Source organism: Physella acuta, unplaced genomic scaffold (assembly GCF_028476545.2).
Source record: "Physella acuta isolate Inbredline_101_S28 unplaced genomic scaffold, ASM2847654v3 ptg001065l, whole genome shotgun sequence".
NCBI lineage: Eukaryota > Metazoa > Mollusca > Gastropoda > Physidae > Physella > Physella acuta.
The window spans coordinates 224014-246647 of record NW_026732582.1 but is presented as its reverse complement, the minus strand read 5'-3'; the positions used below and the strand labels follow the sequence as shown (position 1 = coordinate 246647).

General features: G+C 41.3%; 2 protein-coding genes across 2 annotated transcripts; both read right to left on the bottom strand.

Moving 5' to 3' along the window:
* Nucleotides 1-17256: 17256 nt before the first annotated feature.
* LOC131955399 (myb-like protein X) lies at nt 17257-18318 on the bottom strand. The gene has a single exon (XM_059319525.1). It carries the CDS (start codon nt 18316-18318, stop codon nt 17257-17259), a length of 1062 nt encoding a protein of 353 aa, XP_059175508.1.
* Nucleotides 18319-18458: 140 nt separating this feature from the next.
* LOC131955398 (protein lin-25-like) lies at nt 18459-19073 on the bottom strand. Its single transcript, XM_059319524.1, has one exon. The coding sequence runs from the start codon at nt 19071-19073 to the stop codon at nt 18459-18461; it is 615 nt and encodes a 204-aa protein (XP_059175507.1).
* Nucleotides 19074-22634: the final 3561 nt, after the last annotated feature.

Below are 22634 nucleotides of genomic sequence, written 5' to 3'. Positions count from 1 at the left end.
TGTATGTCTTTTAGGGCTGCATTTAATAGAGGCAGTAGGTCATTTTTAAAAGCTTGGTAAAATTCATTTGTTAGTCCGTCAGGTCCGGGGCTTTATTTGGTTTTAAAGTGTCAATAGTTTTCCTTAAGTCGTCCTCCGTTATGGGGCTAGAGAGTTTATCTCTGTCTTCGTCCTTAAGTCTCGTCGCGTGTCCTAAAAACTTGTCTTGGATGTCTTTGTCGGCGTCTTCTTTGTCAAGAAGTTGTTGATAATATTCTGTGAAGGATGTCTGTATTTCGTCCGCGTCGGTCGTCTCTGTTCCGTCCTCTTTCTTTATTTGGTTTATTTGTTTATTTTGGGCACTTATTTGTTCTAGTGTGTTGCAATGGTGGGTTGGTTCTTCTACCCCTACTATGTCTATTCTACTTCTAACTAAAGCCCCTTTATATTTGTTTTTGTATGTTCTCTAACTGGGTTTGTATGTCGTGTATTTTATCTTGTTGTTCTTTGTTTAAAATAAGTGTTTCTAATAGGCGTTCTAATTGTTTTTCCGTTCGTCTCCTGTCTGTATTGATCTGTCTCGCGATTTTCTTCGTTGTCTCTTATTTTATATTTTAAGTCTTCCCAGTGTTCTAAAATATATTCGTCAGGAGTCATAAAAGTGTACTCGTATATAAGGCTCTTAATTTCTATACTGTATATGTCATGTTCTAATAAAGTGTTGTTAAATTTCCAGTATGAATGTTTTCCTTTTGGTGTGGGTGTAATGTCTAACTGCTAAAATGGCTTTATGATCTGTATAGGTTAATTTTTTTACAATATGTTTAATATTGGCTACTTTGATGTTGTCGCGTACGTAAATTCTGTCGAGTCTAGCTGCGCTGTAGTGTGTAGTATTGTGGTGTGTCACTTCATTGTCCCTATAGCTTGTCCGTGTATAGGCGTCTTTTAGTCGTTTTGTGCCAATAATGTCTGTCAATGTCTCTATCTGTTCTCTGTCTGCTGTGATTCTTCGTTTCGTTGTCAGTGAGTGTCCCGTCATGTCTTTTTGTTCTAAAACCATGTTAAAGTCGCCTGATAGTATAATGTCTTTGTCCTTGAAGTCTGTGTTTATTTTCCTATGTAGGTTTCTATAAAAAGTTTTTTGTTCTTGTTTGCGTGTCGGAGCGTAGATGTTAATTATCGTTTTCGTTGATGTGTTGTCTGGTATTGTAGCACTTGTTATTCTTCCGTCATTGTCTGATTTCATGTCTTGTAGGTTATATTTATTTGAGATGTTTAATATGCTAGTTCCTCTGCAATTTTGTCCTAGACTGTGTACTGCATTATCAATGTCTAGTGTTTTGCAAAATGCTTGTGCTTATTGAGTGTTTGCGAAATTCGTTTCTTGTAGTTATAGTCTTTCCCCCCGCTCCTTTGTTTATTGTTGTTATGATTAACCTTCCCATTTAGGGTTTCCATTTTGGGGCTGGAGGTGATGGGGTTTTGGGGTTGTAATCCGAGCCTCCTTTTTTTTCTTTTGCTTTGCTTGGCCCACCGCCGTACTGTACGCTTCCGTACGGGTGCGGCTCCTTGCTGGCTGGAGGGGCCTCCTCTGTGCCTATTACTGTGCAGTCTGAGTCTGTTAGGTCCCCCTCCTCCGATGTATCGTCCATATCACTGTCTGGATTCTCCAAAGGGGGTGGGGTAACTCTATCACCCTCCTCTGAGTCGTTTGACATATCTTCTAACAGTTCTTTGCCTTTCTCCTCACCTCCCTTCATGGTGTTCCCCAAATTTGTCTTGTCTTTCATGTTCCATATAATTACTATCCATGTTCTCTTCTGTCGTTGGGGGGAGTGGTATATTCTCCACCTCGACAACTGTCTCTGTGTTTTCTGTCCCTATACTTTCTAAATTTTCTTGTATGGTTGGGAGGGGAGGTGCTTTCTCCACCTCTACAACTGTCTCCATGATTTCTGTCCTCACCTCAGTCTCCTTTCCAGGTGTTTTCCCTATATCTGCGCCCTCTTTCGGTTTCCCTGCTCCTTCTGTTGTTTCTTTTCCGTCTTCTTTTACCTTATCCATTTTGTCTTTGTCCTCGGCTTCTTTGCTCTGCCTTTGTGATTTGATCACCGGTTCTCCATTCTCATCCATAGTTCTTTTTCTTGCGCCTCTTTTCATGTCTTCGTTCTCCTCACTTTCCCGTGCTGCAATTCTTTGTTCAATATGTTCAACTGTTACCTCTTCCGTGCGGAAGGGCGTTGCGTCCCAATTTAGAAAACTGCGTATCCCTCTTTCTCTGATAACCTCTCTTCTGGTCTCTCTGTCCTCATCACTGAGACCATCCTGGGCGACGTATTGTCCCTTAATGATCTTGACCCCGTCCACCACTCTGCAGTACAGATTTTCACATTGCCGGGGCATGTGGCGATCTGTACCGCAGAGACAACATATGGATCTACGGCCTTCCAATTGGATGGCTATTAGATGTTTAGGCTCACGTTGCCTTAGGGTTAGATAGTGTGGAACCTCCTCCCGTGCTGCCTTGGGGACTAGGGTGAATTTTGCGAGACTTTCCCCTGCGATTCTTTTTACGCTAGGCGTGGTGTTCGGTTTGGCAATTTTTTTCAACAGCTCTACTAAATCTTTATCTTCATAGCCTGGTGGTATCCACCTGAGCATCCCTTTTGCACCACTTTTTTCCACCTGGGTTACTGCAATCATAAATATGAGGAACCTGTTCTACTACTTGGTAGTCTTCTACATCCGTGTTCTGTCATGTGTAGTTCATTGAAGATCTTTTTTGAGCTTACTGATACATACCAGCGCTTGACATCGCCGTAATTGTACACTTCTTTGAGTTCACTGATGGGTGTTCTGGTCAAGGCCGAGAACTGCCTTTTGAATATCTCCGTTGGCATTCCCGCTATCATCGTAGCGTCTAGGATTTCTACTTCTAGTGTGTTAGGGTAGTGTATTGATTTGGGGAAATTGTCCCCCTCATCCACCTCTAGGAAAATGTCTTTCCTCGAGGTAAACATTTTGAAGAAATGAAAAAAGTACTTACATATTAAAGTTACATGAAAAGGAAAAAACACAATTAAATCCAGAATTCCAAAGGAGACAGTTGTCTCCCTTGAAAAAGAAAAACACACTCTGGATCCTCACGGAGAGAAAAAAACTACACAAATCCAATAAAACAAAATAGCGCTAAAAAGTGCTTGTAGAACATATAATAATAATAATCCAATTTGAAAAACTTTAACTATCACTTTGATCTTAGCGCTGAGGTGCAGAACCTAGGGACTTGCCATCCATCCCTCTCTTCAAGTTTCTTGATTCAGGAGTCTTAGATTTCCCTCCTTCTGCATCCCAATTATCCAGTGCTGATCTGTTTTCATCTAGTCTCGCTCTGTTTTTTCTTTTCCTCCTCCCCCCAGTCAGGGATTGCTTCGTATTTACCATCTCTCTTAACGATACCGTCCATATATCGATAGTATACTTGACGGCAAAGACCTGGATAATGCCTGTCCGTTAGGCATGTCGGGCAACGCATTCTTCTCTCCTTCAGTTGAAGTATGACAGTTACTGATTCATAGCCTTCGCTTTCTAGCTCTAAAAAGTATGGTAGGTTCTCCTTCTCAATCTTTGATTTGAGTACAAAGTTGTACGCCGTTCCATTCTCTTTTTCAATAGGGAAGACTTTTGGTAGCTGGTCACCTTCACACAAGGGTTTGAGTGCTTCTTCCACCATTTGTGAAGTGTAGTAGAAGGGGATGCCCATCAAAACCCCCCTGATGTGTCCCTGTTTGTCTAGGTGTGATACCTGTACTCTGAACAGGCGTTGAGTGTTTTCCGTCCCCATCTTTGCCTTGTGGGTGAGCTCCGTCGCCACCAAACGGTTGTATTTCCACCTCTTGTACTTCTGCTAGAGCTGCAAATTGCTTCCTGAAGTCTTGGTTAGACATAGTCGTTAACCACCTGCCCTGTATTATTTTAGCTCCATCCCTGGGCTTAATTATAATATTGTACGCCGTTCCATTTTCTTTATCGATCTTGAACACCTTTGGTTTGTGTTTGGCGTCACACAAGGGTTCTAGTAGGTTCTCCACCATTTCTTTCGTGTAATAATAAGGTACACCGCTAAGGGTCCCCCTTGTGATCCTTTTTGTCCAGGTGTGTAACTGCTAACTTAAAAAGGCGTTGGGTAGCCTCTGAACCTAGGGTAGCCTGGAAACTTAGCTCTGTGGCAGCCAGACGTTCATATTGTTTAGCTGATTTCTAAACAGCATACCAGATCCCTGGTACGCCAATGGTATACACATGGGCAATGTCTGTCTCTTGTAGACCGGCCAAGGATGCAAATTGTTTTTTAAACTCAGCAAGATGCCATTCCTGGTCATCCGTAGAGGGGAATCTTGTGACATTGTTTTTTTTTAAATGTTTAATATATAACAGAATTAAATAAAGTACTTACATATTGAGAAAACACACATAACACAGAATATCCAATAGAAAAATAAATTAATTAATCCAAATGAAAACACTTAAAAACACATCCAAAGAATACACATATTAATCACACTGAGAAAATAGCGACCGCATGCAATGAAAACTTAGAGAAAAGTGGCGTGACTAGAGCTACCAAAAGATGTCTGCACGCGATGTGACGTATTTTCTACCCATATTACGTCACAGCGATGCAAATAACTTGAGTTTGCCGGGGGAAGTAACCCTGTTAATTCTACACTTTTTTAAATAATTAAAACCATTCACACTTGCATTTGTACCTATCATCTGCAAACAGTCTTCTATCTTCTTTTATTATTTTTTTTTTGTTTGTACTTTTTATTTGTTCAATTTATTAACAGTATTCAAAATTTGAAAAGGTAACAATTCAAATAAAATTCGAAGTTAATTAAAACATGTAAATAAAGTGTGAGTTATGAAATTAAATAACATTGCAACGTATTTTATATCATTAGTAAACAAGAGTGATATCAAGGTAAATAACTCCATTTCCTTAGAACCTGTAGTATTAAATAGGTTATCTCCCTTACTTGTGATTTAGGTAATTTTGTGAGCTGTAGATAAAGGTACGCAACTCAAATTTCCTAACATGTACAGTATTTATTTGGTTGTCTCCCCTCCAAAGACCACGTCACTATTCTAAATAACATTTACCGAGATATCATGATATGAATAAGTTTAAATTAGTTGAAGTATTAGAAAACATGTTAGTTATCGAAAATAGGTTAAATAGCGACAAAAGAAAACATTGGCAATTTGTAGTCAACAAAGTAAGTTGAAATAAGTGAAACATGTTAGTTATCGAAAATAGGTTAGATAGCGACAAAAGAAAACCTTAGCAATTTGTAGTCAACAGTAAGAGACCATAATTGCTGAAAATGTGTTAGTTGGGGTTATAATTAGTGTTGTTGGTTGTGATTTAAGTGGGAAAAGGATAAATAACTGCATGCAGTATAAATAACTCACTATAGGCTTGATTAATTCCCCTGTAGCTGGAGAAATAGTGAAAAACAAATAAGACTTGTGTGGGTTTCCCCGTTTCAGAGAGAATACTGGTTGTATATACCAGCATGAGACAAAAAAGTTTATAATTAAAATAAAATTATAAACATCATCAATAAGAGGTTATTGACATTCATTTCCTGTGTCCCCTACTCAAACCTAAACATTAAAGGAATGAGATTAGTGTAGAGGGGGGGGGGGAAGATACTTAGGTTGTAATTATGTCACCAAGTCTTTTGGCGACTACTGCTCGAAATATGTTATCTATGTCCGTGTCGCTGTACGTCTTTGATTCAAATTTACTCTTGTTTCTCGTGGTCCATACAGTCTGTCTAAAAATAGCTGTAGCGGTGATTTTATTGTCATTGTCTGTTTTATTGTTGGATTTCTGTAAGTAATTTAAGGTGATTGCTTTGTTTAAAGCATCTATATTGGGGGTTTCTAGGATTGATCCTAGGGTTTGTCTGACTTTTAGTAGTGTTGGGCATTCTAGGTATATGTGTTTTTCTGTTTCTTGTAGATTTTGTCTGCACATTTGACAAGTTATTTTATTGTTCGTATTTGCTTTGGTATTTCTGGAAATGGGTGTAGTGTTATAGATGAGCCTGTATCCTATTTCTTTTTCTTTGTGTGTGTTATTTCTGTTGTGTAGGTTTTTGAATGTGTCACTAATGTCTACTGTGTTAAACTCTTTTGCCCATTTGATTCTATTCTGCAGGGGCTGAAGTTGCCGCTCGACTAAAGTATTGTAGATTTTCTTGGTCTTCTCTCCTATGATGTGTTTGTTTGTCTTGAAAAGTTTTAAAACTTCTTTATAGAAGCCTTCTATATCTACTCCCCCGTAGTGAGGTGTAGTGTTGTTTGCCTTTAGAATCGTGTTTATTCTAAGTCCTATGTAATAAATTGCTAAAGGGTGGTAGTGTGCTTCTAGTCTGATTCTGTCTAGGTGTTTGATTCTAAAGGCGTTTATTTTTGTGTTTATGTCATGCAGACCTATACCTCCGTTTAATTTGTTTTGTATTAACGTTTGATGGTTAATGTTTCTGATTGTGCCTTTGAAAATGAAATCCCTAATGCTTTTGTTTGTTTTCTTGATGAAAATGTTGGGTACAGTACTGTTTGTTGCGATATAGATTATTTTAGGGATAACAAATCTGTTGACTATGGCTGCCCTAGTGAATATTGTTGTGTTGCAATTTTGGTATTTGTTTAGTGTGTGGTTGATTTTGTCCGTCAGATTTGTCCATGTGTCTCTGTTTTCTGTCGTCGGGTTGTCTGTGTATATTACGCCATAAAGTTTGAGTTTATCAGTCACTATAACGGGCATGTTATAGTTTTTCCTTCCAGCCCATTTGCCGACTCCCATTATCCTGGATTTCTGTGTATTAATTTTCCCACCGCTGGCTTTACCGAAATCTGTGAAGGAGTCCATGACTATTTTAATTTCTTTATCTGATTGAACTAGAAAGATGGTATCGTCGGCATAAGCCAGGGTTTTCTTTGGTACAGAGTTTGGTAATTGTAATCCTTTGACTTTGTTATCTTGCCTTATTGATTCCAGAAGGGGCTCAACACTCAAGATGTAGAGGAGCGGGGACATTGGGCATCCTTGTCTCACTGATTTATTTATGACGACAGGGTCTGTAAGGGTGTTGTTTATTATCAGATGACTGTGTGCGTTTTGTATAGAGTGGTTATCCAGCTTTTGAGGTAGCTGCCTAAATTATATGCATCTAAGCATTTTTTGATCCAGGTGTGATCAACTTGATCAAATGCCTTTTGTTGATCGATGCTTAAAATGGCCACCTGGGTGTTTTTCTGTGTGCTGTAGTATATAATGTCTCTAATTAGGTGTGTGTGATTTTGTATATTTCTACCAGGGGTGCTGTATTGTTGGTCAGTGTGGATGATTTTGTCGATGTGGGGTTCTATTTTCTTAACAAGGGTTTTGGTCAGTATTTTATAGTCGCTATTTAAAAGGGAGATGGGTCTGTAGCCTGTCACTTTAGTTTTGTCCGCGTTCTGTTTAGGGATAAGGGTCACAAAAGCTCTGTTGAAGTCAGTCGCGCAGTACTCTCTGTCGTGAATGTCTTGGTAAGTCGCCAGCATTATTGGTAGTAAGTCGTTTTTGAAGGCCTTGTAAAATTCATTAGTTAGTCCGTCCGGTCCGGGAGCTTTGTTTAATTTTAAGTTGTCTATTGTCTTGGCTATTTCGGTATTGGTGATTGGGTTATTCAGGTTGTCTCTGTCTGTGTCGTCTAGTCTACGTGCGAAAGTTAGGTATTTGTCTTGTGTGTTATAGTCGGTGTCTTCTTTTTCGAATAGTTTTCGATAGTAGTCTAGGAAGCAGGTCTGTATTGTTTCAGTGTCCGTGGCCTCTGTACCATCTTCCTGTGTTACACTTTTTATGCGTTTACTGTGCGCTTGTATTTGTTCTAGAATGTTGCTGTGATGTGATGGATGTTCAGCTTCCAGTATGTCCACTCTGCTCCTGACTAGTGCTCCTTTATACTTGTGCTCTTGAATTTCGTCTAGCTGATTTTGAGTATCATCTATTTTATCCTGAGGTTCTTTGTTTAGAATGAGTGTAGTTAATTCGGATTCTAAAAGTTTCTCTTTCCTTTTCCTATCCAAATTTATCAGCCTGGCCATTCTCTTTGTGGTTTTTGTTATAACATGTTTCAGATCCTCCCAGTGTTCTAAAATGTATTTGTTCGGGATCGAGAGGGTGTATTCTTTTATTATACTTTTGATTTCTGCTGTATACCATTCATTGTCTAAAAGTGTGTTGTTAAATTTCCAGTATGCGTGTGTTTTCTTGATGTTGGGTGTGGTATCTATCTGCACTAGAGTTCCTTTGTGGTCTGTATAAGTAAGCGTGCTAGATAGGTGTTTGCATTGGATGATTTGGGAGTCTACGTGGACGTAGATTCTGTCCAGCCTGGCCGCGCTATGCTGTGATGTGCTATAGTGAGTCATGCCTCCGTCTTTGTCATTTGTGTAAGTGTAGGCGTCTTTCAGTTGCTTCGACTGGATGATGTTAGTCAGTGTCTCGATCTGTTCTTTGTCGGCTGTCAGTCGTCTTTGAACCGTGCGTGAAGATCCGGTTATGTCTTTCATGCTCAAAACCATGTTGAAATCCCCTGCCAGGATGATGTTTCTGTCTTTAAAATCTGTATTTACCTGCTTAAGTAAATTATGGTAGAAGGTTTTTTGTTCTGCTCTACGGGTAGGGGCGTATAAGTTAATCAATGTAGTCGTTGAGTCGTTGTCCGTAATGTCGACAGTCGTTAGTCTACCTTGTTTGTCAGTCCTCGTATTTTGTATTGAATATTTATTTGACATGTTGAGGATGCTAGTTCCCCTACAGTGGTGTCCTAAGCTATGTGCGGCGTTTTTAATATTTAATGCATTGCAAAAGGTTTGGGCTTGCTGTATGGAGTAAAAATTTGCTTCCTGTAAAAGTATTATGTCTACTTGATGAGCTTTAATGGTTTTGGTTAGGGGGGCTGCTTTCATGCCCGCCCCTTTTATGTTGATGGTAAGGAGTTTGAGACTTCCCATATTGATTCTAAAGAAACTAATTGTCCTGTTTGATTTTTTCCTGTATCATTTCCCTTCTCGTTAATATCCCTTTCTTCTTTTCCCTTTAAAAGATTCAATATGTCCTCATCCTGGTTGTATGAGCTTGCCTCCCTTTCAGTGTCTTTTGTCGTCGGCGTTTTGGGTGATGCGACTTCCGCATCGATGTCAATAATCAACTCGGGCTCTGATTCCGAGTCGTCTAGCGAGTCATCTGGCGGAACTGCCACATCCCCCACCTCTGCTGGTAGAGGGGCATCTTCTGGATTCTATTCTTCTTGATTCAATTCTACCGTGTTGATTTCTACGTCTACGTTCACTGACACTTCTTCACTTGCTTTACTTGCTCCTTTTGACCTTTTTCTTTTAATTATCACCCTTTCCTCTCCCACAGACTTCCTCATCCTCATAGCTCTGGCTCTCTCATCGTCAATTTTCTTCTGCTCTTCAGGGAACAGTTGGTTATCCCAATTGAGATAAAATTTAATCCCACTTTCCCTGATTGCCTCTTTTCTCTCCTCCCTATCTTATTCCGTCCACTGGTTATCCACCAGGTATTTCCCCTCTCTGTATTTCACACCGTCCACAACTCTGACAAAAATATTATCACAGCTCTTGGGCATGTGACGGTCCGTGCCGCAGTGGCAGCACAAGATTCGTCTGCCCTCGAGCTGTACCGAGGCGGGGTGATATTTGCCATCATAAATTAGGTTTACATAGTGGGGTATGTCCTCAATTTTCCCTTTAGGGGTAAAGCAAAACTTGTAGGCGTTACCCCCATCCACCTCCTGAATTACAGGTTCGGTGTTCTCCTTTGAAAAACTTTTAACATTGCCATCGGCCTTGTCAAATAGTAATTTCTACTATTCTGTTCTGGCATGTGTCTGTGTACCACCCTACAATACAGATTATCACACTGCCGCGGATCATCTGCTTTCGAATAGAACAGCCACAATTTGCCCCATCTTTGTTTTTAATTGAGAGGTAGTATGGCAAATTTTCAAGTTTGCGATCTGTCTTCATGGAGAAATTTGTTGCATTGCCTTGGTCTGTCAGGTTTTAAAATTCTTCCTCGGTATAGCCTGGTTGAACCCATCTGACTATGCCCTACCCCTTTCTCGTCTACATGCATCGTTTGAATCTTTAGAAATATGTGGAATCTACACATGGCCGATCCCTCCTTTCTTCGTTTACTATGCTCCACCATGTGTAGTTTCTGATACCAACTGTTCGACGCAAGGGTAACGCACCATATCTTTACGTCACCGTAGTTAAAAACTCGTGTGACCTCTGTCAAGGGAACTCTGGCTCATGTCACAAAATGTCTACCGAATGTCTCATGTGGCATTCCCGCCACTACCGTCGCATCTGTAATAACCTGTTAGGGTCTAGGATAATGCTTTCTTACCTGGAAAGTTTCGTCCTCGACCGCTAGAAAGATAACCCTTCATGATTGGTGTTAAGGCCTGCTTGGCCATCATCAAAGCTCAAAAGTGAAAGCATTTCCCCATCAACCTCCTGAATGTTTTCCTTAGAGAAACCTTTACAAAATGTTAAAAAGTACTTACATAGTTTGAATCCCACAAGAATATCACGGGGAATAATACAAGAAAAACCAATTAAACTAAAACAAATGCATCCAAATGAAAAATACACACACACACAGTAATCCACAGAAACACAATAGTCAATTGAAGCACAGGAGTCCAAAAGAAAACACAGTAATCAAATTAAACTATAATCCAATGAAAATTTCAAGAAGAACAGAGAAAACACGTCCGATTGCATTGAAGACTAAGAAGGAAAAGGCAGGGCTAGAGCTACCAAAAGATGTCCCAGCGATCCATAGCTCCCCTGTCCTTTTCCAGCCTATTCTTCTGCCTCTTCCTGTCTTCCTCCCCCCCCAGTCTTGGATTGCCTCATATTTATTCTCTTTCTTTCTAATACCGTCCATGTAGCGATAATAAAGCTGGTGGCACAATCCTGTAAAGTGTCTGTCTGTTAGACACTGGGGGCAAATCATCCGCCTGTCCTTTATCTGCAGGATTGCAACCACCGGCTCATATTCCCCGTTTTCGATCTCAAGAAAGTGGGGGTGGCCTTTAACCCCATCCCTGGGCTTAATTATTATATTATAGGCCGTGCCGTTCTCCTTGTCTATTTTAAAGATTTTTGGCTTGTGCTTTGGGTCGCACAATGGTTCCAATAACTTTTCAACCATTTCTTTGGTATAATAATAGGGTACTCCTCTTAGGGTCCCCCCTTGTATGGTCCTTTTTATCTAGGTGAGTGACTGACAACTTGAAAAGGCGCTGGGTGGCCTCTGAGCCCAGGGTGGCCTGGAAGTTCAGTTCAGTGGCAGCCAGGCGTTCATACTGTTTAGCTGATTTTAAAACAGCGTACCAGATCCCTGGCACGCCATTATTGTACACATGTGAGATATCAGTCTTTATATTTGTGTGTGTAGCCATTTATGAGTTTGATTAAGAAGGGGAGACATACATTACTTTTGTTTCTTCTGTTTTTGGTCCTTGTGCCTGTGCATAATGTACAGCAAATGCTGCGATGGACAGTACTGGTGGTACTTTTGCTCTCCCTCCTTTTGGTATACGTTCCGCCAATTCATCTTCTGAGATTTCTTCTAATGAGCTGTCACTGCCACTGGTGTCGACTTGGAGAGCCTGCTCCTCGGACTCCGAGCCATCGAGTTTGGTTGACTTGCTCTTCTCATTAGGCGGTTGGTTGTTGATATGGGAGTCTTTCGTTTCCTTAAGTTTATCTGCATATGTAATTTTTCCACTGACCGCTGGATGTTTGTCGATGTGGGTTTCGTTGGTTCCTTTGATTTTGTCCGCATGTGTGGGTTGTTCGCTGTTCGTTGCAGCTCGCTTTGTAGGTAGTGAGGACAAAAGCTTTTGGTCAAAGACGAACTCGGGGCCACCCTCCGGTCGATTCTGGAACATCATCTGTGGTAGACCTGGGGTTTGCCCCATTCTTTCCCCTCTTCATCCCCCTTGATTCCGTGGCTTTTGTTCTTCCTCCTTCCTCATCCCACTTGTCTAAGACTGACCTGTTTTCTTCCAATCTAGCTTTTTTTTTTTTTTCTCTCCTCCTCCCATTCAGGGATCGCTTCGTACTTTCCGTCCCTTTTAACAACACCGTCCACGAATCTGTAATAAATTTGCCGACAGAGGCCCGGATAATGCCTGTCTGTAAGGCATGTCGGGCAGAGCATTCTCCGCTCTTTCAACTATAGTATGGCTACAACTGACTCGTAGCCTTCACACCCTAACTCCAGGAAGTGTGGAAGGCTCTCCTCCTCAACATTGGGTTTAAAGACCACGTTATAAGCTGTCCCATTCTCTTTTTCTATGGGGAAGATCTTTGGTGGTTGGTCCTCCTCACATAGAGGTGTGAGGGCTTCCTCCACCATTTTCGTTGTATAATAGAAGGGGATGCCCCTCAGGACCCCTCTGTGTCCCTTTTTGTCGAGGTGGGTCACCTGCACTTTGTAAATGCGCTGTGTAGCATCTGACCCCATCTTGGGTTTGTACGTCAGCTCTGTTGCGACTAGTCGGTTATAAAGTTTGGCGGATTTGATTACAGCATACCAAACTCCTGGGGAGCCATTGGTGTAGACATGTTGGATTTCCGTCTCTTGCTCCCCTACTAATGCAGCGAACTGTTTTTTAAATTCCTGATTTGTCAATGTCGTTAGCCAGCGGCCATTAATGATCTGGATCTGTACCGTTCTGTCGGTGTATGCTTCTAGGTTGTGAGGGCCTTTGTGCCCGCTGACCGTCACTTTTATAGAAGAGACTGGCCATATCAACATTAGCTCATAAGAGCATATAAGTTATAGAAATAAGAAAAATAAAATGTACCGTACACAATTACACAGTTAAAGTTCAACACACAAAGGGAAATAACACAGATAAATAAAAAAAAATCCCAAATCCCTTGAAAAGAACAAACCACTGAATCCTCACGATGAGAACAAAATAAAACAAAACTAGCGCTGAAAAGTGCTTTTAAAACATATATATATCCATATGAAATAACTTGAAGAAAAATAATTTAAATATCTTTTTTTTTTTTTTTTTTTTTACATTCTTAATTGACTACTTCTTTCCCTTCTGAACTGTGAAAGTGTACTCTTTTGCCTTATGGCTTTCTCTCGCCCTTTCTGAACTTTCAAGAGAGACAAACAGTTGTCTCTCTCGAATGGGAGAAAAAAACCACACAAGTCCTCACGTTGAGAAAGAAAAATAATCCAAAAGAAATACACATAGCACTAAAAAGTGCTGTTTAACAACATTTATAGATGGAACACAAAAAAAGTCCTTGAAACTTTGATAAACACCGCTTTGATTCACTAACGAATGCGAAAAACGAATATGGCGCTGGGCGAGTGACTAGCGCTGTGGAACAAGCCAACGTTAAAAATGTTACTTACGTCACATGATGCGCTGGACTGTACTGTTGGTATTGATTTCCCTGTGCTTGGTTCACGATCCATCAATTCATCTTCAGAAGATTCCCCTAATGGGCTCTCACTGTCACTACTGTCTACTGGGAATACCTCCTCCCCGGACTCCGAGCCTTCGAGTTTGGCTGGCGTTCTCTGCTTACTAGGCGGTTGGTTGGTGATGTGGGTTTCCTTCGGTTCCTTCAGTTTGTCCGCATATGTGGGTTGCTCACTGACCGTTGGTTGGTTGTTAATGTGGGTTTCGTTTGTTACCTTGAGTTTGTCCCTGTTTGTGGGTTGCTCACTGTCTGTTGCATGTCGCTTTGGCGGTGGTGAGGACAAATGCTGTTGTGCGAAGACATAACCGGGGCCTCCCTCCGGTCGATGCTGGAACGTCGTCTGAGGTAGTTCGGGGGTTCTCCCGTCCTTCCCCCTCTTCATCCCTCTTGATTCTGGAACCTTCGTTTTTCCTCCTTCTTCATCCCACTTGTCTATGACGGACCTGTTCTCATCCAGTTCTGCTTTTTGTTTCTTTCTCTCTTCTTCTCCCCATTCAGGGATTGCTGTGAACTTACCGTCACTTTTCACAATGCCGTCCATGAAACGATAGTACAATTGACGGCAAAGTCCAGGGTAGTGCCTATCTGTAAGGCACGTCGGGCACAGCATTCTTCTTTCTTTCAGTTGGAGTATGGCGATAACTGAATCGTATCCTTCACTTTCTAACTCTAAAAAGTGGGGCAGGTTCTCTTCCTCAACCTTAGATTTAAGAACAAAGTTATACGCTGTTCCATTTTCCTTTTCAATTGGAAAGATTTTTGGTGGCTGGTCATCTTCACACAAAGGTTTGAGTACCTCCTCTACCATTTGTGATGTGTAATAAAATGGGATGCCCCTCAAAACCCCCTTAATGTGTCCCTGTTTGTCGAGGTGGGATACTTGCACTTTGTACAGGCGTTGTGTGGCCTCCGTCCCCATCTTTGGCTTGTAGGAGAGCTCCGTTGCCACTAAACGGTTATAGAGCTTTACGGACTTGATGACCGCATACCATACGCCTGGGGAGCCATTGGTATATACGTGTGGGATTTCTACTTCTTGTTCCTCCACTAATGCAGCAAACTGTTTTTTGAACTCTTGGTTAGACATGGTTGTTAACCAGCGACCTTGTATGATTTGGATTTGTACAGTTCTGTCTGGGTTGGTCTCCAGATTGTGAGGGCCTTTGTGCCAGTTACAGTCACCTTGTAAAAGGGACTCGCCATGGGAGAAAATCTTTGCTCATAAGAGCATAAAGTAAGTCGAGAAGAAAAATAAATAAAACGTACCACAAAAAAGGGAAATAACACAGAAAATACTCCGAAAATTTCAAGAGAGACAGGATGTGTGGGCGCAACCCCACAGCGATTGTTGGCGAGAGTTGCAATTGATTGCTTGATGAGTTTGAGTAGGTAGATTGACCGCCTCTCGACCCCGGCAGCCAGCCCTAAAAAGGACTGACCAACCAAAAGGCTAAGATCCATGTAGATCCATAACAGATACTTTTTTTTTTAAAGTCTTTATTGCCACTTTATAACAAGTACAATGACAGCAACATATTTTACATAATATATATACACAATTTTTCATAATATGACATGAGTTCATTGTACAAAATTTCCTGCAAGTTTTGAGGTTGTTAAAAGCTTTGTTTACATTTGAAACAAACAAAAAAAGTGTGGTTGTCAAACCAAAGGAACATAATGTATAATATATATTTAAACAAAAAGGGTAATCATAAATGTAGCTTCCGTAGTATTTCTATACTTGTACTGTAGCTTAATATCACGGATGAAAATAATAACAAAGGTCGGAGGGGGGGGGGGGGGGGAAAGTTCATTTGCTTTGCTTAGAGTGTTGGGCTGGGTGAAGTGTTGTGTCTACTCCGATGTTTTACCTGCCTGAACGTCAAGGGATGTAACTTTTCCTAGTGTTTAATTAATGTGTGTATTTTATTTGTTGTCTCCCTTTGACCAGTCTTCTGTCGGTCGCCACATGGTTTCTAAGGCCGTGTCCTCTGTAAGTCTTTAGTACATGTCGGTCACTGTCGTTCACCTTTTCACAGGTGTGTCTAGCCTAAAGTCGAGTTTTGTCACGTCTTCTGTGCTGTGTCCTTCGTTTGTCCTTTCTTACCATTTGTCTCCGTTGTTTTCAGCTTGGTGTGTTTATACAAGACTTTATTGGCATTTTTACAACAGTCAAAGCCATAAATAGTAAAATAAAGTAAAATGTACCGTGTAATACTTTTACACATATATACACTTGATGTGTAGACTTGTTACAATGTAATACCATCAGGTTTTAAATTAGAAAATAAAATGACAGCATTTTACATGATATTCCCTAAACCAAAAAACTTAATACAGAAAATGTTCGCCATAAGCGAGATATGCCCAAAAAAAAGGGGGCATTATAAACATTGTTTTCACAAGGAGGGTTTGACATGGGGGGTGGATGCAATTCTTCTTAATAGGGATGAGGTGGATTATCTCCCATGTTCTTGTGTCTGTCACAAGGTGGAGCGAGTTGTGAGAGGGGGGGGGATTATGCGTAAAATCGGTCGTTTTACTCCTCACCTGCACGCTGTCCTTGCACTATTTAGCATATAGCCTTACTATAATGTATTACAATCAAATTTGATTTAGAAAATAAACAGCAATTTACATAATATTTCCTTAGAACGGGGGTGTGGCCATTGTTATCAAAGGAGATTTTACATGAGGGGGGGGGGGGGGAAGGGTAATTCTTCCTCCTAGGAATGAGATGGATTGTCCCCCATAATCTTGTGTTCATTTATCACAAGGCGGGGCGGGGTGTTAAAAAATGGGGAGGGGGGAGAATAAGCGGAGAAAACAGTCACTCTACTGTCACTCCTGCACACTATCCTTACACTAATTAGCATATAGACTAATTCTAATATAATACAATCAATTTTGATTTAGAGAATAAACAGCGATGTACATGGTATTTCCTTTGTGGTCTGTATACGTTAGTGTTTGCACAATGTGTTTAATATTGGCTACTTTGATGTTGTCGCGTACGTAGATTCTGTCAAGTCTAGCTGCGCTGTAGTGTGTAGTATTATGGTGTGATACTTCATTGTCTCTGTATATTGTCAGTGTATAGGCGTCTTTTAGTCGTTTCGTGCCAATAATGTCTGTCAATGTCTCTATCTGTACTCTGTCTGCCGTGATTCTTCGTTTCGTTGTCCGTGAGGGTCCCGTCATGTCTTTTTGTTCTAAAACCATGTTAAAGTCGCCTGATAGTATAATGTCTTTGTCCTTGAAGTCTGTGTTTATTTTCCTATGTAGGTTTCTATAAAAAGTTTTTTGTTCTTGTTTGCGTGTCGGAGCGTAGATGTTAATTATCGTTGTCGTTGATATGTTGTCTGTTATTGTAGCACTGGTTAGTCTTCCGTCGTCTGATTTCATGTCTTGTAGGGTATATTTATTTGAGATGTTTAATATGCTGGTTCCTCTGCAATTTTGTCCTAGACTGTGTACTGCATTATTAATGTCTAATGTTTTGCAAAATGCTTGTGCTTGTTGAGTGTTTGCAAAGTTCGTTTCTTGTAGTAATAATATGTCAGTTTTGTATAATTCTAGTGTGTGTAGCAGGGGGACTGTCTTTCCCCCTGCACCTTTAATATTTAGTGTTGTCATGTTAAGCCTTCCTATTTAAAATTTCCAGCTTGGCAGTGGGGGCAGTGGAGGTGACGGTGTTCTGGGGTTGCACTCAGGCGTTTTTTTTTTCCTTTTTTCCCTGCTTGGTTTCGGTTTCGGGTTGGTTTGGGGGGCCTGTGCCTCTACCCCAATGCCCGTTACCGTGCAGTCTGAGTCTTCGTCCGTAGTATTTTCATGGTCACTTAAAATGTTCGTATTTGATTGAGAGAGGGAGCCCGTACCACTTTCTTCTGTTTCGCTTTGCATCTCATCTATAATTAAATCGTTTTCCTCACTCATAGCTTCTTCCACATTTGTCCTGTCCTCTGTCCGTTTTTCCGTTTCACTTTCTTCTGCCACTGAGTTGGGGGGAATTTCCTCCATCTCGGCACCCCTCTCTGTGTTCCCTATCTCCCTCTCAGCGGCCTGTTTAACTTCCTTTTCCGTGCTTTTCCCCTCCTTTTCTTCCCCATCCTTCCCCTTGTTTTGCCTATTCTCCTCCGCCACTGGGGCCCGGGGTTCCCTTTCCTCAGTCACAGGTGTTTGTTGTAGGATTACGTCCGGGGTTTCTTCTCCCCTACTTCCCCCATCTTTTCTTGGCCTTTTTCTTGAGCGCCTTCCTTCCTCATCCTCCTCCTCCCTCTCTTCCCTAGCCATGTTCGTTTCCTGTTGTTTCCCACATTCATCTTCCTCCTCATCAGGATGGAACAGCCATTTGTCATCCCAGTTCAGGAAATGACGAATGCCTTTTTGCTGTATTTCCCCTCTCATTTCCTCTCTATCCCGTTCATCGCAAGGTTCCACGGCTTTATAAACCCCCTCTCTCAACTGTATACCGTCTACTATTCTGCAGTAGAGGTTTACACATTGTTTAGGCGTGTGCCTATCTGTGTTGCAGTAGCAGCATCGGGCCTTTCTTCCATCGAGCTGTATGTAGCAAAGGTGGGTCTCCTCTCCCTTCCATAATCGAAGGTAATGAGGGAATTCCTCAGTAGTACCCTTAGGTGTTATCATAAATCTAGCTGCATTCCCTTCATCTATCAATTGCAGGCTTGGTTCCGTCCCGGGTTTACTCATCTTCTTTAAGGTGTTAACAAATCTTCTTCTTTATAACCAGCTGGTACCCATCTGATTATACCTTTTTTTCCTTTTTGACCCGCGTGTAGAGTTTGGGACTGTCTTTCCCCCCGCTCCTTTGATGTTTAGTGTTGTAATGATCAACCTTCCCATTTATAGTTTCCATTTTGGGGCTGGAGGTGACGGGGTTCTGGGATTGTATTCCGGGCTTTTCTTCTTTTTTTTTTTACTAATTTTGGGGGTTCACCCCGGGTTGGCGTCACGTATGGGTGCGGCACTTGGTTGACTGTAGAAGCATCCTCTATGGCTGTTACAGTGCAATCCGAGTCCGATATCTCCCCCTCTTCTGATGTATCATCCATGTCGCTTATTGTGTCCTCATTCAGCATGGGGGACAGGGTGTCCATTTCCCCCTCTTCTGGCTTGTCCTGCCTGCCTCCATTTTCTGTGTCTTCCTCCCCCTCCACGGTTTCCCTCCCATCTAACTTGTCGGTTTCTGGATTGCTTTCCTTACTTTCTTCCCCAACTGGGGGAAGGGGGTCCCTTTCCGTTCCAATAGCCTTTGAGTTTGAACGTTCCTCCCGCAAAGGTATTTGCTCTGGAGTTGGAGTCGGGGTTTCTTCCTGCCTGTTTGCATCCTCTTTCCTTGGCCTTTTTCTCGAACGTCTTCCTCCCTCATCTTCCATTTCTTCCCTAGCCCTGTTTCTTTCCTGCAGTTTTTCACTTTCTTCTTCATCCTCCTCATGCTGAAGCATCCATTTATCGTCCCACCCCCAGGTAGTAGCGTATGCCTCTCTCCTGTATGTTTCTCAGCATATCCTCTCTGTCATGCTCTGTCCATGGTTCTAAAGCTTTGTATTTCCCCTCTTTCAATTGCACCCCATCCACGATTCGGCAGTACAGGTTCACACACTGCTTAGGCATATGTCTGTCTGTGTTGCAACACAGAGACCTCCTTCCCTCAAGTTGTACGGAGCCTCCTCTTTCCATAGCCTGAGATAGTGAGGGAATTCATCGATGGTGCCTTTTGGTGTTAGCATGAATTTAGCTGAGTTGCCCTCATCTATCATCTGCACACACGGCTCCGTCCCGGGCTTGCACAGTTTCTTCAGGGCAGTCATCAGATCCTCCTCCTTGTATCCTGCTGGGATCCATCTAATGATCCCCTTCTTCCCTTTCTTATCTGCATGCAGTGTTTGGATTTGAAATATCTGAAATCTTGCCGATGATGAACTTTCTAGGCGACGACTTCCGTAATCCTTCATGTTCATGTTTTTGTACAATGTGGTAGATTGCAGGGTGACATACCACTGCTTAATGTCACCATAATTGTAAACTTTAGCGATTTCCGCCGCGTGTACTCTTGTTAGCATAGCAAGCTGCCTGCGAAACATGTCGTGCGGCATACCAACCACGATTGTGGCATCGATAATATTCACTTCTAGTGTGTTTGGAGGATGTGTTCCTACCTGGAACACATCCTCCTGCACATTCCGTTTAATCCATCCATGAGTGCATATTGACCATGGAGAGATCGAAACAAAATCCAACAAAGAAAAACAAAGTCAAAAACGAATCCAAAAAAAATCAAGCGAGTTAATCCAGGAAAAACTTTCACAATTCAAAAGAGACGAGTTGTCTCTCTTGAAAAAAAATAAACAAACCACAGAATCCTCACGATGAGAATAGAATAAACAATATAGCGCTGAAAAGTGCTTTTAGAACATATATATATCCAATAGAAAACAAAACTTGAAAACTTTTTTTCTTTCTTTTTTTTAATAATGGGGTTGAGAGTTTTTGCACTCACTTTTAGTAGATGTTTTGTGATTTTTCCTGAACAAGTTTTTCGTTGTTTTTTAATATTTGTAAGCAGAATGCTTACACAACTTTTTTTTTTGCATAAGAGTATATACATATAATACAAGTTGTTATGTGTCTTATACAAAACGTCTATAATGTGTTATTTTAACCTTGCTTGTCGTTTTATTTCCCTCCTGAAACGTGTTATTGATGATGATTTCTTATGTTTCGTACATCTTCTTTCTGCTGCTCAGATAACAGATCAAAATGGTGCACCCTGTTATTTGGGTGACGGATGGTGGCACTCCGTGTGTACCTGTATACCCTCCAAAGGGAGGCGCAGGCTACAGTAGTGGCAGGAGTATATTGTCTCTGCCGGATGGTTTTTTATAAAGTGACTGTGTATGTCGTAGAACGAATACTTGCACTTGTAACACTTTAAGAGTTTCGCATGCACTTCCTCCTCGTGGTTCTTCGTTTCTTCCCAACCATTGAATTCCTGGGTGCAAAATCTGCAATTTCTTTCGTTGAATGTTGGTTTTGTAGTTTTTAGAATTTTTACTGTTTGTTTTGTGTCTGTGGGGCTGTCTTCCTCTTTCCTTTTTGATTGTGCGCTGTCACTCATTTCTACACTTAGGCTGAGGTCGTTAGTTTTAGAGGTTGCCGTACTCCATCATATTCATTTTTCTGTAGAATCCAATTGATCTCAAGGTTACAAACCATTTTTTTACGTCACCGTAGTTGTATACTTTAACAATCACAGTTTCGGGCACATTGGCCAAACGGGAAAACTTCCTTCGGAAAATTGCATGGGGCATTCCAGCCACAATGGTAACATGTATGTTTTCTTCCAAGGTTTGGGGAGGATGTGTTCCTACCTCGAACACAGCCTCCTGTACATCGAAATAAATTCCGTTCATTCCCTCCAAGAGCGCATGTTGTACAAGGAAAAAGACCGGCACATACAACAGAAATCACAAAAAGGGGAAAACGAAACAGTAACTTAAATACATCAATACGAACCAAAGCAAGATAATCCAAAAAAACAAACGCAATTCAAGAGAGACAGAGTTGTCTCTCTTGAAATTGAAATGAAACTTTCTAACATGGGTTCTATGCTAAGGATATTTACTAGTGGGGATAGCGGACAGCCTTGTCTGACTTGTATTTGTATAGCTTAGGTGACTGCATTGTTGATCAAAAGGTGTATATGATGTTGATCCATGATTTAAAATAGGGCCCTAAGTTGTATGCATCTATTGTTTGCATTAACCAAGTCTGATCTACTCCATCGAAAGCTTTCTGCTGGTCTATACTAAGGATTGCCAGTTGCGTGTTCTTCTGTGTGGCGTAAAATACTATGTTTTCATATATCTTCAATTTGTAGAGCTATCAGGTGTTAAGGTTCCCTGTTTGTCAGGGTGAAATAATGAGGGATGTCTTCCCTTTTTCCCTGAATTACCCAATTCACTCATCCTGACATAAGGAGTGGTGTCTGGTTTTGCCACCTTTTTGAGTAGATCCACCGAGTCCCCTTCCTTATATCCTGGTGGGATCCAACGTACAATGCCCTTCTCTCCTTTCTTGTCGACATGGATGCATGACAGCATGAAAATGATGAACCTGTCGGTTCTTGCACCGTATGACCTGCGGGTGCCATGCTCCGTCGTATGAAGCTTGTTATACACTTGGTTTGATTCAATGGAGACTTACCATTTACGGATGTCTCCATAATTGTACACTTTGGTCACCTCAGTGTGAGGTATCTTGGTTAGAGCTATGAACTGTCTTTTAAATAACTCTGCCGGCATTCCGGCTATTATGGTGGCATCAGTTATTTCAACTTCCACCGTTTTTGGGTAGTGAATACCCTTTATTCAGTCATCTCTGTTAATGGTCAGAGATGCCTCCTCCTCCACCGGTAGAGGGACATCTTCTGGGCTTATTTCTTCATTTCTTTTGTTCTCCCCTCGTGGCTACAAAGATTTTGGGTAATATATATACCTATTAATGAGTGCTGCCCTAGCGAAGATGGTTGTGTTGCAGTTTTTTTCAACTTCTTCAGCTCTTCTTCTGTGGCAAAACCTAAATCAATTTTTGAGTACAATTTTAGATTTGAATCTATTTTCCTATCCAGAAGCAGCAGCTTTTCTATGGATGCTGCACTGTCTAAAATATCCTTCTTAATGTACCTACACATAAGACTCCTCACCAGCCTCTCCAGATCTTGAGAAATGTAGGGCAACATTGGCTTGTCTACCTGATATTTTTCAAAGCAAGTTTCAACTGGTTTTGCCACACTAACAACGAATGACATTTTTGCCCTGCCAAATGGGTCTCTCACCCACCCCTTTACAGTATCGTATGACTTGGTGGCATGGTTCTTGACTTCCTTTTTCTCCACTTTGGCTATGTAACACTTAATGCTGTCATAAATCTCAAGAGCAGCAATATTTGCTAACCACCTATGGCCACAAGAAAGCAAAGAATAGACTGTCTGGCCAGTTACTCTT